We start from the raw sequence: 15,973 nt of genomic DNA, 5'->3' as shown, positions 1-15,973 counted from the left end.
GCAGGAAATGGTTGCCGTTGGGAATCGAACCGGCGACCCACGCAACGAGGACTGCAGCCTCTGTATGTGGGGCGCTTAGACCGCTAGGCCACCAGCGCCCCAATGTTCGTGGATTTTAACCAAAAATAAGACTTGTTTATGTCAAAGAAATATATTTTATTTTACACTATCCATTTTATTTAATAAGAAATGAAAGCATATGTTTTCACTGCTCTTCAAAACTTGGAATTCTCGAGATACCATGAAGATTCTTTTTTTTGCCTGGAGACCTGACAAGTATAACTGATGAAGCTGGAATGATTTATACATTGCACATTCTCGCTTTTGGAGGGGTAAACACCCATGGGGCACTCTCACATTTATCATAAGTGGGACAATTTTCCTTGGACTTGCTTATTAGTGAGTTAGAGTGAGCTGAGCACTGGGCTGTTTTCCACTCTCTCTACCTGTTTGTGAGGGGAATCTTCTAAGCAGGCCGAGCTCTGCAGCATCAACCTAAACTTTCAATAATTTACACAGCTCTTACTGCAGTTGAAGAACTGGTGCACGCCTCGTTGTGCACACACGCACACACAGTCGCAGAAGAGCGCTGAGGGAGAATAAACTATCTGAAGAGAGAGTTTCTGATACTGCCTTCCAACGCTGCAAGTGTGACACACATTTTATGTGTGAACCAACAGGAATCCCAGGGCTTTTTTTTTTTCTGAGGAACATCCTGCCCTGTTTAAACTTCTTACAAAAAATAGTGCGTGACGAAAAAAGTCTGCATTTTCTTTTTTTAACCGAATATACAATCTTTTCGTTTCTTTAAATTTGTGTGCATGTAAGTGTGCGAAAGTGTTGCACTGCAGCAAAGGCATGAAAGAGAGCAAGGCCGGGGGAGCAAGAAGCAAAAAGACAAATAGAGAGAGATCCATAGACAGATGGAGAGAAAGGGGGTAGAATGGAAGAGAGAGGTAGAGGAAGAGGTGGATAATCCCCTCGCTGAGTGGAGTGTGGGAGGCCTGGCCGTGGTGATCAATGTGGAGGGCTTGAGAGGGCCTGAGGGAGGACATCAGGAGTTTGGCCATGGAAAAGGATGAAACACACTTGTTAAGCGGCTGAGTGTTTTAGTGTGTGTGTTTTCGTTATCATGTCTGCATGTGAGGTCTGGGACCAATGCCTGAGTGTGAGGGAGAGGGGTCTCTACAAAAAATTTCTCACAGTTACTAAACCAATATTATGATGCTTGATTGGTCGATTGCAGACTTAAATTTCAGAACAATGAGCATTAAGTCCACAAACTCAATTCAAACAGGCACTGCACTACTGGACATTTTATCTGGGCTGTAACTGTGAACAACTTCATCCAGACTTTTACCTTCCAGCCCTCTTTTGAAATATTCACACGATGCCTGTTTCAGCTTATGTGTGAATGCAGCAAGGCAAGGCAAGGCAAGGCAGCTTTATTTGTATAGCGCATTTCATACACGAGGGCAACTCAAGGTGCTTTACATTAAAACATTAAAAGCAATGGAGACATTCAGACAGGCATAAAATAACACAATTAAAATGACAAATATGATAAAACAGAAAAGAAAAGGAAAATTAGAAATATATTAAAAATTACATTAAAATTTTCATTTGAAGTGGGTTAAAATAATCTAAGATAGGAAGGCAGAGGCAAATAAAAAAGTCTTAGTCTTTGATTTAAAAGAGGTGAGAGTTGGAGCAGACCTGCAGCTTTCAGGGAGTGTGTTCCAGATATGTGGTGCATAATGACTAAACGCTGCTTCACCATGTTTCGTTCTGACTCTAGGAACTGAAAGCAGACCAGTACCTGATGACCTCAGAGGTCGAGGTGGTTCATAAAGTAGTAGCAGATCAGCAATGTATTTTGGGCCTAAACCATTCAGTGCTTTATAAACCATCAGCAGGATTTTAAAGTCTATTCTCTGACAGACAGGAAGCCAGTGTAGAGATCTAAGAACTGGAGTAATGTGGTCTACTGTTTTGGTCCTTGTTAGGACTCGAGCAGCAGCATTCTGTATGAGCTGCAGTCGTCTGATGGACTTTTTAGGGAGTCCTGTAAAGACCCCGTTACAGTAGTCTAGTCTGCTAAAGATAAATGCATGGACGAGTTTTTCTGCATCCTGCTGAGACATAAGTCCTTTAACCCTCGATATATTCTTAAGGTGATAATAGGCTGACTTTGTAATTGTCTTAATGTGGCTGCTGAAATTAAGGTCTGAGTCTATGACTACACCAAGGTTTCTGGCTTGGTTTGAACATTTCATCATTGCAGATTGGAGCTGAGCAGCAGGTAAAAGTCTGAAAAAATAACCATCAATGAGGGGCCGGATGATGACTTCCCATTCCTGGCATTATACTCTCCACCACTTGCCTCTGTTGGCAGTATCATGTTTCCTACTGCTGTTTTTGTATCGCATACATGTCTCTATGCATGATGTAGCAACAAACACAGAAAAGAAACCAACTCCTCCTGCATGCACTACCCAGCTGCCCCCACTTTACCTGGACCAAATGGAATACATCGAGCTGGCGGTGTGCCTGACACAGATAATGTCCTGCTGTGAAGTACATGTGTGAATGACAATTTTCTGGAAGTATCAGGGGGACCAGAATGTCCTGCTATGATGTGGAAAACATCAAAAGGTATGAGTGGAAGGAGCTCAGTGTAAAGTAAATAAATCGAAGTCATTTAGCATGTAAATCAGCATGTATGTGTTTTTGACTGGTCAGAAAACGTAAGCACCAGGACTTTGTAATGGGAATTATTATAGACCATTTTAAGGCCGACATCCCGATGACGTCGCGGTATTAGCTGGAAGCAAAGATAAGCAATACTGGAGTGACCCAGGAGTCTCAACTACAGGGTAGAAGGCGTTATAGGAATCTTAAAACGTCATCTCGTTGGTTTTGTCATGTGCAACAAGAGAGGAGGTAAGCGTAAGTCCCGTCAAAATTAAACAAAGAAAATAACAAGATATTATAAAAAATACTTGTGTGTGCAGTGAACGTGTCATATAGCACGTATTCACGTTTGTATGGATGGATGACGTTATGTGTGTCTGTGTGTCTATGTCTGTAACTTTGTGTTTTTTGCTGCTGACTGTCTTAGCCAGGTCTCCCTTGGTAAAGAGATCTTTGCTCTCAATGGGACCAACCTGGTTAAATAAAGGTTAAATAAATAAAATAAAAATGTATATCAAGGGTTATAATGACCCTCTGATCAGAAATTGGGGAGGCATTGAGAGGAATATTTGGATTCTCCATATCGTTAACTTTTTTTTAACGTTGGCTTCATTAGTATAACAAAACAGAGTGAAGTATTTATTTGTCCTCCTCACATATAGGCTTCTAAGGACACTGTTTTTTTTCCTATTAGTTAAATGTAAATGTGCTGCTATTCCACCTTTGGCAGTGCTTACAAATTATCCATCTCTGAGCGTAGAGGTCGGCCAGTCTGCTCTGGCTTATCAATTTTAACTTATTCAAGTAACACTGGGTCCAAGTCAGTGACCTTAGATATTCGGAGTGACCCACCACTGTCGAACCAAGCCAAAAAAAAGTTTCTAGCCAGTGCTTGTTAACATGTCCAGATGATAGTTTTGCCTCCAGCTAAGCCCCGCCCTTCGAAAAGTGTCACACCATTTACTAGGGATGCACCGAAAAGTTTGGCCGAAAGACTTTTATCACCAAAACAACACGGCTAAAACAGAATGTTGTGATGACGCTAGCAAAAAATGTGGCCAGTACGCGCTTGTCTGGATAAGGGCCAACATGTCTGCGTCTGTTCTTCCTTTAATTGCAGCACTAAAGCGTCTTCTAAGCAAAGAGGTTGAGACGGACCACGGAGTGAAAACAATGAAAAGTAAACTTGTAGAGTCTGTCAACACGTTTCACTGAAATCTATTCGGATCCTCTGCACTTCATCACGACTGGACTTGATCCACGTTATAAAGATCATTACTTGGATCTGGGAATAAAGCAGCTCGCACGAGAAATGATCCAGGCCATGATGGATGCAGAGAACCCGCTTGAAGACGGAGAAGCGAAACAGCACAGGAGAAGGAGAACAGAACGCAGAAAAAAGGACTCGTCTCTCTGAACCAGATGAGGGGCATGCACCCTCGTTGTCTGATATGTTCAATGAGATCCTTGATTTTAGTGAGGTTAGTACACAGTCATAGCCATAAAAGCAATGGTAGGGGAGACCGGGGACAGTTGTAACATTTTAATCATTTCTGTCTATAACGTTGAGCTCTTTTAACCCAGTGTGTCCAAACTGCTATTCAAACTAGCTGCAACTAAACTGAGCATGTGCAGAGTGAATCAGGTGATGCCTAACTTGTTCCTGATTGAAGCAAGTGCAAGTGTTACAAGTGACCCGTGTTACAACTGTCCCCGGTCTCCCTATTTATAATTGGCATAATAATTTATTTTGGTGTTTCAGTTTCGGCCAAGAATTTTCATTTCGGTGCATGCCTACTATTTACTAACACTAAAAGGGTCTGTAAACAAAATTAATTGATAAACTGAATTAACTCTGCCTCTGAACACATGGTGCTAAAGCAGAGCTCATCTCTCTTTTGCTGGAACACAGTCATGGTTCTGAAAATGGCCTCCAGCCATTCCGAGCAATGAATTACTGAGAGCAGCCAACTCTACAGGTGAGTAAATTAACACTGCTGTTAAATGTGTTCCTTCCAGGGCATGTGGAGCAATAAAATAAATCAAGAACAGCACACTGATTAGTAGCTATTCAGTGAAATAAACACAACTGTGCTTCAAATGTGCTTAATCCCCTTGTTACGCTGCTGTTTGTCCCAGAGGTGAGAAAAAGAAAGAACACAAAGCTGCGCCTCCTTACCACGTCCTTCCTGTAGAGCACCTCGAGGATGTCGCTGAGCAGCTGGCAGCAGGCCTTCAGCTCCTCTCTCTTCTCCAGGTGGAACTTCAGCTGCTCCGTCATCAGCGGCAGGAGGATCTCACGGCAGTCTGCGGGGACACCATCAAAAACACACAATCACAACGGTGCTCTACAAAGGGAGCAGATAATGGATCCCAAACAAGGCGGTGCAGCATATGCTCTCGACACAGTCTCGATGAAGACGCATGCAGCTTGTTAATGGTTTCCTAAGAGCTCGGAAGATTAAGTAGAAAGAGTGTACAGAATTAATTTATTTAAAAAGAAATCAAAGGTGGGAAAGCTCCAGAACTAGCTAAGAATGGCTTTATTACAACTGCTCAACATTAAAGACAAACGCTAATTAGTGCCATGATCATTATCAGAGAGAAGCCAATTAAAAAAGTGTTTGAAATATGAGTCTAAATTACCCAAAACAATCCCTTTAAGATACTGTCCACTTTTTTCTGCCTTTTAATTAGCATTTCACTAACTAGCAGTCAAAAAAAAACACAACACTTGAGCAGATGTTGACAGTTAAGAGTTACAGAGAGGACAGACTCCTTTTTTTCCTTTAAGTGATTAAACATGCAGGACACCTTGATAAGCCAGAAAGGATTCTAATGGAGGCTATAAAATTGACATATTTTTTATTAAACCCTCTGATTTCAAAGCCCAAGGACAAGAATTTCTGTTGGGTTGGCTTTGGTTTTAAATAGAAGGATGGGAAGTAAACAGGGGTTAAGTGACTGCTTAACATATTTATGCACCTTCTTTCTTTTTCGCTCCTTTCCTCGCTGGAACTAAATGTTCCAGCGTTGATGGCCTAACTTGATGAAACACTGGTAGAGGAAGTTGTCCATTCGATAACCCTGCTGATGTTTTGGCTCTCGCTGCTCTTATAGATCCAAGGAGGCCGGCAGGGGCCAAGTAGTATTGTTGGTATAATAAGCATTGCCAATACCTGGAGCGTGTATTAGGAGAGACTTGGTCTCTTAAAAGTGGTTATCGTGATTGGGTTATGGTGGTCACTGAGGGCCATTTAGTAACTTGTCAGTAAGGCAAAAGCACTGGGGTTAAGGTGCTACTGGAGAGGAGGGGATGTTCCTCAGTGCAAATGTACTTTGCGTTTGATTAAATATTGGAGGAAAGATTGCAAAACAGATTTCTGTTCATGGCCACATACGACTGTTATAAATACAGATTGATTACCTGTGTTCAGGAGTAGCAAAGAAAATTGTTTTCAAAACAGAACACTCAAGCCCCCATGCAGTGCACTTAGTCTCCCTGTCAAACACAATGCTAGACTATTGACATCAACGTCATTTTATGAAAGAAAAAAAGAGAACAACAGAGAAGCAGCACAGTGAGTTAGAGAACTCCCAGGGAAAACAGTACCCTTCATATAACAATCACTATAATGGCAAGGTGCAGATACACTGCTGCTCTAAATCGCCACGCAGATATGGATTTCCATTTACAATCAATACAATCTCGCTACTTTGCAGATAATGAAAGAACCTTATTAACCCGAAATGGGCACAAAATAAAACATCAGTCATCATAACAAACTCACACAAACAGAAAGCTTTGCCAACTGTCAATACTGCTCAACCCTGAATGACAAAGAGCAGGATGTAAGAATAAATAAAGGGCTTGAACTTTCATGACCTCTCCATAAATAATGTATAGAGGTATGAATCATGAAATTAATCAGTGTTTGATATTCTCAAACCCCTTTCTACAGGACCTCCACTGAAACAGTATTGAGTAAGTCCATGATGGTGGATGAAGAAAGAAAAAGCTTTCATGCCTTGATTAGAAAAATCATGCACACAATGGATTTGTTCACCGGTTAAATGCCTTCCTAGCCGGAGAAGCTGTATCCATTTCACTGTCACTATTACTGGAATTAACCATAAACCATTAGGCAGCATTTACACACAGAGAAACTGTAATAAGAGGGTAATGAAAGCATTACATAGCAATTAGCAATTCAATGAATAAAGACTTCTGGAGATTTTAAATTTTCTTTTTTAATGACTGAGGCATTGATTAGTTCATCAATTACACAATAATTCTCAACGAGCAATCGGGGAAATATCGGACTGCTGCTGGGCTCTGTTTGAATTGCTTTTAATAATCCTGATGTAAAAATATTTACAGGGAAGCTCCTTCATAGACTAGGATCTAATTATAGAGTTCAAATGATACATCTAAGCAATGATCTTGACGACACATTTAAACTTGTTTGAGAGAGTTTTTTTCTGTAATAGAATCAAGGAAATTAGAACAAAAACCTTAAAAGGGGGTAAAACTGTGAGATTTTATAAATAACATCCCAGGAAAAAAAGGAATGGATGAAAAATGAAGAGTTCATTTGCAAGTACAGATAACTCACAAATTAAAAAAATGATTCAAAAAATATTTTTTCTATTAGTAGGTTTGGGTATTATCAGTCAATTGAAGTTGAGTGGCTTTGACCAAGTAAAAATTACATTAATAATCAGAGATACCTTTATTAAAAATCTTTATTAAAAATATATATATTTTTGGGAAATTTATAAAAATGGATATATCTGTTTTTCCAATTGAACTCTTCAAATATTCAAAACATGTTTGCATTATATTAAATTGTGAAGAAAATGTTTGAAAAGGTTTGGCCTAAAGGTAGAGCCACATGTGAGTTATTACCCAAATCAGTCTATCCTTTGAAGATCATGAACAAGTTTCAATACTTATAATTTCGTCTCTCTCTTTGGCTTGATGGTAGTGCACGAGGAAAGGTAATATTGTGGCCAAATTATATGATATTCATGCCTGAACTTTCATTAAAGTGCTTGCTCAATTTCACAGTAATTGACCTATTACACTGGAGATTTGTTACATGTTGAAGTAAATGGGTGGCACAGGATGAAAGGTTGAGCTGTAATCTGAATCAGAGGGGTTTGCTCTTTGGAGAGGGGGGGGGGGGGGGGGGGGGGGTTGCTCAGAAATGTCAAGGTACTTTTTTCTGTATTCTGTATATCATCTTGTGTGAAATGGGGTGAATCAAGTGTGTGTTTGTTGTGACAGGACAGAGCAGGAAGTCATCAAACTCAGGGACACATCCTCTGAGGACCATGATTATAAAGTGTAAACTTACAAAGAAATCCAGCCTTTAGGTCCTTTTTGACCAGAAGTTCCAGGAACTTTTGGTTTCACTCTAAAGCAGTTCTTAAAGCCATGGCATGAGATCGACAGGTGTTTCAGTTTGAAGCGTGACCCTGTTAACTGGCGACTTTCAGCAGGATGAACCTCTCACAAACGTCTTTAGATTATCACTGAATACTTCTCTGATGAGGATATTTTAACATTTTATAGAAAGACTGAACTAGGATGCATTACCAAGGACTCCTTCCCTCGACAACCACTGACACCTGCAGCTAAAAGTCCCTAGTTTACAGTCACTCTTAACACTGCAACACCAGGAGCTGACAAAGATGCATTTGCTGTAGGCTCAGAGAAAACAACTGTTACACAGTTATTAAACCCACGGCGGGGGAAATAAAACACTGTGGTCACTCGACCAATCAGGAACATTCAGCATTAAGGTGCATTTCAACCGAGAGTTCCAGGGTCTTTTAGCCCCCAGAACTACTTTCCCCGGAACTAAAAGGTTCCTGTGCCCCCATTGTTGTCTGTGTTTCTACTGCGGGCTGAAGTCCTGGGCAGATCAGGCCAGTGACGTATGGAGAAAAAAAATATATATTAAATAATACTTTGAAATCTTAATAAAAAACTAAACTAGTATGCATTCCCAGGAACTCCCTCTGTGTTTCAACAACTGTGTAAACTCCACAAACACCGTTACATTCAACCGAAAGTCCCAGGACCTTTGAAAAGTACTACCCCCCAAGCAGGGGCTTTTCAGGGGGGAGATTATCTACCCTGAACTAAATTTAGACCCTGGTTCCTCCGGTTGAAACACATGTAGTTCAGGGGTAAAGTCCCTAGTTCCCGGGTAAAGTTCCAAGCGGTCGAAATACGCCTTTAGAGGCCCTGCCCCCCATAGTTCCTGGACCTTTGAAAAGTACTACTCCCCAAGCAGGGCCTTTCAGGGGGGGAATGAATTACCCCGATATGAATTTAGACCCTGGTTCCTGCTGCCGCATCATGCATAGTTCTTTAAATGGTCCTTAGTTCCTGGGGAGAGATCCTGCAGTTGAAAAGCACCTTTTATTTCATTGTCGTAGGAATGGAGTCATGTTAGCAAAAGTCAAACTGTGTAATTGTAGTCTAGTTATTTTAATTTGGACCCAAATACTGCACAAATCCACCTTGCTATACCTAGATCCCCATTAAAAATAACTGTACTCTACCAGGGTCTACTGTGAGTGTACTTGTATGTATTTTTAGCAGTGTTGATTTCTTGTCAGTTTGCCAGACTTCAGGTTTGAGGAACTCTGATGGGACAGGCTGCTCTACAGTACAGGGAGTATCCACATAAAGCTTCCCCTGGCAAATACCTGAAAAGACATTTCTGGATGTTAAAAATCTGCCGAGCCAAGTGTAAGCTATAGCCTTCACACAAAGTGACAACCATGTCCACACTGGAATATTTTTGGTGCTGTGGAATCGAGCACCAAGCTATCTGCATGATACAGCTTAAAGCAAAACTGTGTGTTTCTTTGTGTGTGTGTGTGTCTGTGCTATGCAGCCTCCCAGGATAGAACACAAATCTGCTATCTGAGGGCGTCTGACATTGTGGGGAGTTTAATACCTTGTTTTTACGGGAGGGGGGGGGGGGATCTTTCTCTCTCCTCCAAACTCTAAATACAAACACAGATAGTGACACCCACACGCACTTAGATAGCCATAACTATGTAACTATATACACACTTGTACACAAACACACTAAAAGCAGGCTTGGAGCGAGACAAGCGGACTGGAACTATCAAGCCAGGCCATGAGCGCCCTCCTCAAACTTTCAGTGCAAACAGATTTTAGACGCTACACTGATTTTCCCCTTTAACACAGACCAGGAGAGAAGCTGACATATTAGTTATTTCACAATGAGCCCATTTGCAAGTGATTTATGCGTCGTCCTGCTCTCTCCTTTTACTTCACAAACAGTGAAGGTGACACGACGCTTCTCCTCCAAAATGGAAAACGAAACAATAAACTTCCCTCCTTTTTCTAAGTTCATTAAGTCTTCCTCTGCAGCAGGGTGTTGCATATGCATACCAATCGCATTCAACACACTGCCTTTCAACCCCTTAAAGGTATAGATGAAAGAAAGCAGAGGAAGGGAGTCGTGTTATTGTTTAAAGCAGGAAAAAAAAAAAGCACATTGGGACTGAAAGTTATAATGTAAGACATGCTTTTACACAGAAATGGTTAATATGTAAATCACTGTGCAGGCTTCAGGACAGAAAACACCTCCATCAGTGAATGTATTCAATGCATAATGATGAGCGTGTAGGGACCACATGTTGGGAGTTGAGTGTCTAGTGGCTAGAGGCTTCTTACTGGGCATTCATCGTCTCCAATTTTTCCAGGGACAATTCAGTTCCCTTACAAATCTTTCAGGGACCACCTAGGGATCAGGATTTATTGAACAATGAGTCCCTGAAGAGCAGACTCTTAAAGGAGGAGCTGATTTGACATCTTAAAAACAGTTTGTCTAACTGTTAAGGCCACTGCTGTGTTTATTATCAGCAGTAAAACAACTTAAAGTGAAGCTCTGCTCAATGCTGATGCTGATAGGACACTTGAACCGACCAATTAAGTCTCTTCATCGTAGTTTTTCTACATTTTTTTAACTTTAAAGCATCTAAAAAGGCTAGAAATCCCAGATTATGGAGCTGCTGCAACAACTAAGCAGCAGGTTGGTCCATATCTATGTCCGAACAACAAGTCTTCCTGCTGATCAGCAGCCCATTCACAAGCACCAGGGAGGCTCGCCTGCCCACAATTACACCAACAGATCAATAGTAATGACCAGAGGACCACACACTGAGCCCTGCCCTTCAATAGCTGCTCAGTAAACTGGCCAAAACACCAATCACATGATTTTCTCTTGCCAAAGTGTAAAGGACTGCATCATTAACATTGGAAGGCAGAGACATTTACACTGTGTTAAGTTCAATATCAGTTGGTATTCAAAAGGGCAAACATCTCATTTCACCCTGTCCAAATTCCATTTCATCATCCGTGTTTTGTACATTCATGCTGAACTGAACATCTGCTGATGCATGAGGCACGGCGCAGCCATGCAAGTGGATAATTGTTGTCCACTTCCTTCTGTTAGTAAACTGCTCTGAGGCATGTGTTGTGCCTGCCAGCCACATTAAATCACTTTTGCTGTTTAATTAGGTTAGGAGCTTTGCATGTAATTTACCAGCACGAAACGCGATGTGTGTGAGAGAGAGGGTGTTTGTCTCTAAATTAGGACCTCACCCAACATGGCCTCAGAGAACAGCTTCGTCCAGAAAAATGACTGACTGAGAAATTGTCAGGCTAGCTTGGCTGCAGACGCAGACATGGGTACAGATTCTCATGAGCCATCTCTATAACCCGGCCTTCCTGTCTGATGATATAAGATGCCCTCCCCACGATACCATAAGATACAATGCTACACAAGTTTCTGATATACATTACGTTGCGTTACATTACGTTGCGTTACATTACGTTGCAGTAAATTACGCTGCATTACATTACATTGCGTTACATAATGTTGCGTTACATTATATTGCATTACGTTGCGTTAGGTTACCTTGCATTACGTTACGATGCGTTATGTTACGTTGCGTAACGCAGCGTTACGTTGCGTTGTTACATTGCGTTGCGTTGCATTTTGTGCGTTACATTACGTTTTGTTACATTAAGTTGTGTTACATTACGTTGTTACATTACGTCGCGTTGCGTTACATTAAGTTACATTACGTTGCAGTAAATAACGTTGCATTACATTACGTTGCATTACATTATATTGCGTTACATTATGTTGCGTTACATTACTTTGCGTTACGTTGCATTACGTTACCTTGCGTTACGCTACGATGCGTTAAGTTACGTTACATTAAGTTACGTTACGTTAAGTCACGTTACGTTAAGTCACGTAACGTTAAGTCACGTTACGTTAAGTCACGTTATGTTAAGTCATGTTATGTAACGTTACGATAAGTCACGATACAATATGATACCAAAGAATACAAGACAATATGAAACATTACGATACGATACATTACAAAATGGTAAGATACAATACTATACGATACTTTAAATAACGATATGATACGACACGATACATTACATTATGATACAATATGATATGATATGATACAATACAATACAATACGCAACATTACAATACGATACAATGCTATATGATAAAAAATGATACGTTACGACACTACACGTTACATTAAGATACGTTACCGGAGAAAGAGGGAGGGAGATGGACAGAGACAGAATGCAATGAAGAAACTAATGGAATTAAGTATTAACATAGATGCAGACATGCATATTATATTTTGCATTGCGGACACATTCACTTGGTAGGGATGCCTTCCCCTGTAGCAAAAAATACAGACACACTCCATGGAAAATAATTTAACTTTTCCTCAAAGACTGATTGAGAAGCGTCTTTTTGGCTGCACTGGACTGATTACAAAATAGTGTTGCAACTACATTGGCATAATACTGAGCTTTCAGTTAAAAACGATAAATTCACAGAGTGCTGTCCATGGACAGTGCTGCTCCCCATTTAAACATCAGTCGATGACGACGAGGCCTAAGGTCATTACGAAAATTAAGTCCATGCGGCTGCCTTTGACTTTTATAGGCAGGAAAAACCCTGATACAACACGGTTTGCTACGGTACGGTTTGGCTTGTTTTGGTACGGTAAGAGCAGGAAGTCAAGAACAGGAAGTACCTTATTGACACACTTTAAACAAAAGGGTGAAATAGTAGAGGAGTTCACTGAGACTTGAAGACATGGTTTATGGGGACTCTGATATTCTGACACGGACAAGTCCATATGATTTTCCAAGCAGGGCTTCTTCAGTCTCGTAGAAAACAAAAGGTCTTTCCACTACAACTCACTGATGACCTTTCCTGTGCGCTCACACAGGGCTGCTGAGGGGTGGCAGGTGGTGTGTATGATTGCCTACATTACTGCACCGTGACCAAAGGTGCATGCACCGAAGAACTGTGAGTGTATTTTGAGTGCGGGTGCAAGTGTGTTTCTGTGTGTGTACTCACCGTGATGAGTAAAGAGATCGCTGTGGACGATATCAATAAGACAATCTAGCTTCTGTTTCACCAGGCGACCCAGAGGAACCTTTAGGATGAACTCGGAGAACAGCTTGCTGTAGAGACAGAGGGAGGACAATAAAGACAAAGGTCAAACTGATCAGGCATTTTTGGGCTGCTTGACTGCTTCCAATCATGAGCCATCATCCAAGACACAATTAAAGGTCCTGTACACCCACACTGTGGCTTTTATGATACTGTGGATGTAACAATATATAGGATAAGGAAATTAAGATTTGTAAACCCTCCTGGCTGAACTGACCTCAGAAGAACTCTGAGGTCAGTTATCTTAAATACATGACGTGAATGATGAAAAAATTGAAGCTTTGAGCGACAGCAACAAAAATGGCCTTCATCCTAAGGTAAGATGTCTTGAGATTGAAGTGCCTTAAAGTATCTGTAAGGATCCAGTAAGAAGGACATACAATTATGTTAGCTTGAAAATGAAGAATTTCACAAACAAAGTCAGCTGTTTCTTTTTGCCATTTGCAATTTTTTCAAGGGATGGTGACAGTTAAGATATTTGAAAAGGTCTTCAAGGTTCTTATTCCTAAAATTCTGAGAGTTCTAATATCTTTTAAGAGCAGCCCAAATCAAATTTTGGCAAGTAAGATCTAAGCTGCATTTGGACAATCACATTTAAAAATCACATTCCTACTGTGTCTCAAGCCGAAAACTCCAGCCACTCAAACAGACTTGGAAGTGTCTTTTAAATCACTTGCAATGCTCTACAAACCCAACCATGTCAAATCCAGAGGGACTCAAAGCGCATCAAAGTGGCTGAGCAGAGTCCCTCCTGTCTTTTTGCTGAGAATTATTTCTGCAAAGTATTATTTCTGCAAAGTACACTCCGCAATGTTTTTTTTTTCTTCCTTGAATGCAACTTTACAGAACCATTGTGTAGTGGATGACATGATGGATTCTCCTGGTTCCACTTTGTAAAGCTGTGTCCACTGAGTATGCAGCTACTGGTGCCTGAAGTTACTGAGTCACCACAGCCAACAATACAGATAGGTTGGTGACGTTTCTTTGCTTTATTATGATATGACATCAGTAGAGAGACAGGAGGAGAAAGTGGGATGATATCAAGCGGCAACCTCCAGTCTTGGGAAATGAAACCTATACGGAAGTGCTACAAACGGTCTCTCCTCAAGTGTTCAGTTGAGGCTGGCTGCAAAGGCACTGGAAGTCAAGTAGACACCCATTCTAAAAATCCAGCAACAATAAACGTTGCAGCCAGGTACAAAAACCATTTTGGTCTGATTAGCTCATTTTCTATTCTCACACACAGTACCAAGGGTGCATTTTTTCTTTATTACATCATTGGTTTTGAAGATATCAAGGTGCAAGTTCTGCATAATTAAAAGCATGGCTGACTTGACTGTCAGATGGGCACTCTGTAGCTGTTAGCAAGGAGGCTAAAATCCCATCTTAACTTAATTTTTGCCTCTTGCTAGGTAGCCCGAAGGTTAAGTTGAGTCAGAATTTCCGATATGGCGACCACGTTTAATAGGCTTCAGAACAATGCTGCAGAAACCACTTGGTGAAGTCACTGGGACTACTTCCATGGTTATTCAGTCTACGGATGATATGCAGCAAAGGGCCAAAGGATGGGTTTGAATCCAGGGCCCCTGTGTAGTTTTTTTTTAAAGTTATATTTTTTAGGCATTTTCACCAATAATGGACAGGACAGTTGGGGAGTAGAGAGTTGGGATAGACATGCAGCAATTGGTCGGGGCTGGAGTCAAACCTGCGACCTCTGCGATGAGGGCTATGTATATGGGGCGTGCTTAGACCGCTAGGCAAACAGTGCCCCGGGCCCCTGTGTTGAAGACTATATCATCTAGATATTGTGTTCTACCAAGAGGAAACCACTGGTGTTGAAAAATGAAACCAATGAGGAAGTGCTAAGAAAAAATGCAGCCCCTCTAGTGTCCACTTGAGGCTGGCTCAAAAAACCAAGGGATCCACATTAGGTCCAATGTTATAATGTCAATGTTTACAGCAAGATTAAATATATTAACAACCTAGTTCAAAAAACAGTTTTGGGGATGTCGCTTAATTATTTATTCATACACAAGGTACGTGGTGATGGAATTTGTAATAACTCACCTGATAATAATATTGGGGTAGAAGTTGTACATACATTTGGCTAATACCCACATAGCAAAATTGGTCTGTTAGGTCAGGGCCAGATCTGGCGTCAAGCCGGCACTGCTGGCTGACTGCTGGCATGGCAAGTGGTATGTCAACCGGATGTGGACCAGGTCTGGCAATGATGCCATTGTATATATGATGGCATGCCACATTTGGCCTGATTGTGGCCTGGTTTATGTGGCCCAGATCTGTCCATGCCGCATCTGGGCCGATTAAGGTTGAGCTTGTGATTAAGCTGGCCCATTTGTGGGCCGTCTCTTGCAATTCTTTGCGGTATGTTGGCCGAGTCTAAGTGTACTGTGGGCCAGTACCGGGCCAGACCAATTTTGCTATGTGGGTAAGGGGCATGACTGTGATGAAGCACAGGTGGGTGTGTTGGAGTTGTTTGACAGAAAGCTAAAAGCCCATCTCAGAAAAGTTAGGTTGAGTCAGGATTTCCAATGTGGCACACCCTCTTTGGGATTAAACCAATGGATGATGTCAGAGACCACGTCCATGTTTTATACCGTTCATAGGGTTTATCAATGGAGCTGAGCCTCTGCTACAGAGTGCAACTACTCTCTTTTTGTGACTTGAGAAAAAAAAGGAAGTTTCTTTAGTCTGAACAA

At 41.3% G+C, this 15,973-nt stretch overlaps 1 protein-coding gene across 1 annotated transcript in view; it reads right to left on the bottom strand.

Moving 5' to 3' along the window:
• Positions 1 to 15,973, bottom strand: part of dock1 (dedicator of cytokinesis 1) — a 303,695-nt gene that overhangs the window by 180,816 nt on the left and 106,906 nt on the right. Inside the window, exons 25-26 of the mRNA XM_034707590.1 lie at positions 13,158 to 13,264; positions 4,874 to 5,001 (exon numbers count right to left, since the gene is read on the bottom strand). Of these exons, the coding sequence (XP_034563481.1) occupies positions 4,874 to 5,001; positions 13,158 to 13,264 (235 nt within the window). The remainder of the gene's footprint in view (positions 1 to 4,873; positions 5,002 to 13,157; positions 13,265 to 15,973) is intronic.

The sequence above is a fragment of the Notolabrus celidotus genome, chromosome 18 (assembly GCF_009762535.1).
Source record: "Notolabrus celidotus isolate fNotCel1 chromosome 18, fNotCel1.pri, whole genome shotgun sequence".
NCBI lineage: Eukaryota > Metazoa > Chordata > Actinopteri > Labriformes > Labridae > Notolabrus > Notolabrus celidotus.
Note: the sequence above shows the minus strand (reverse complement) of the source record. Positions and strands in the feature narration are given on the sequence as shown.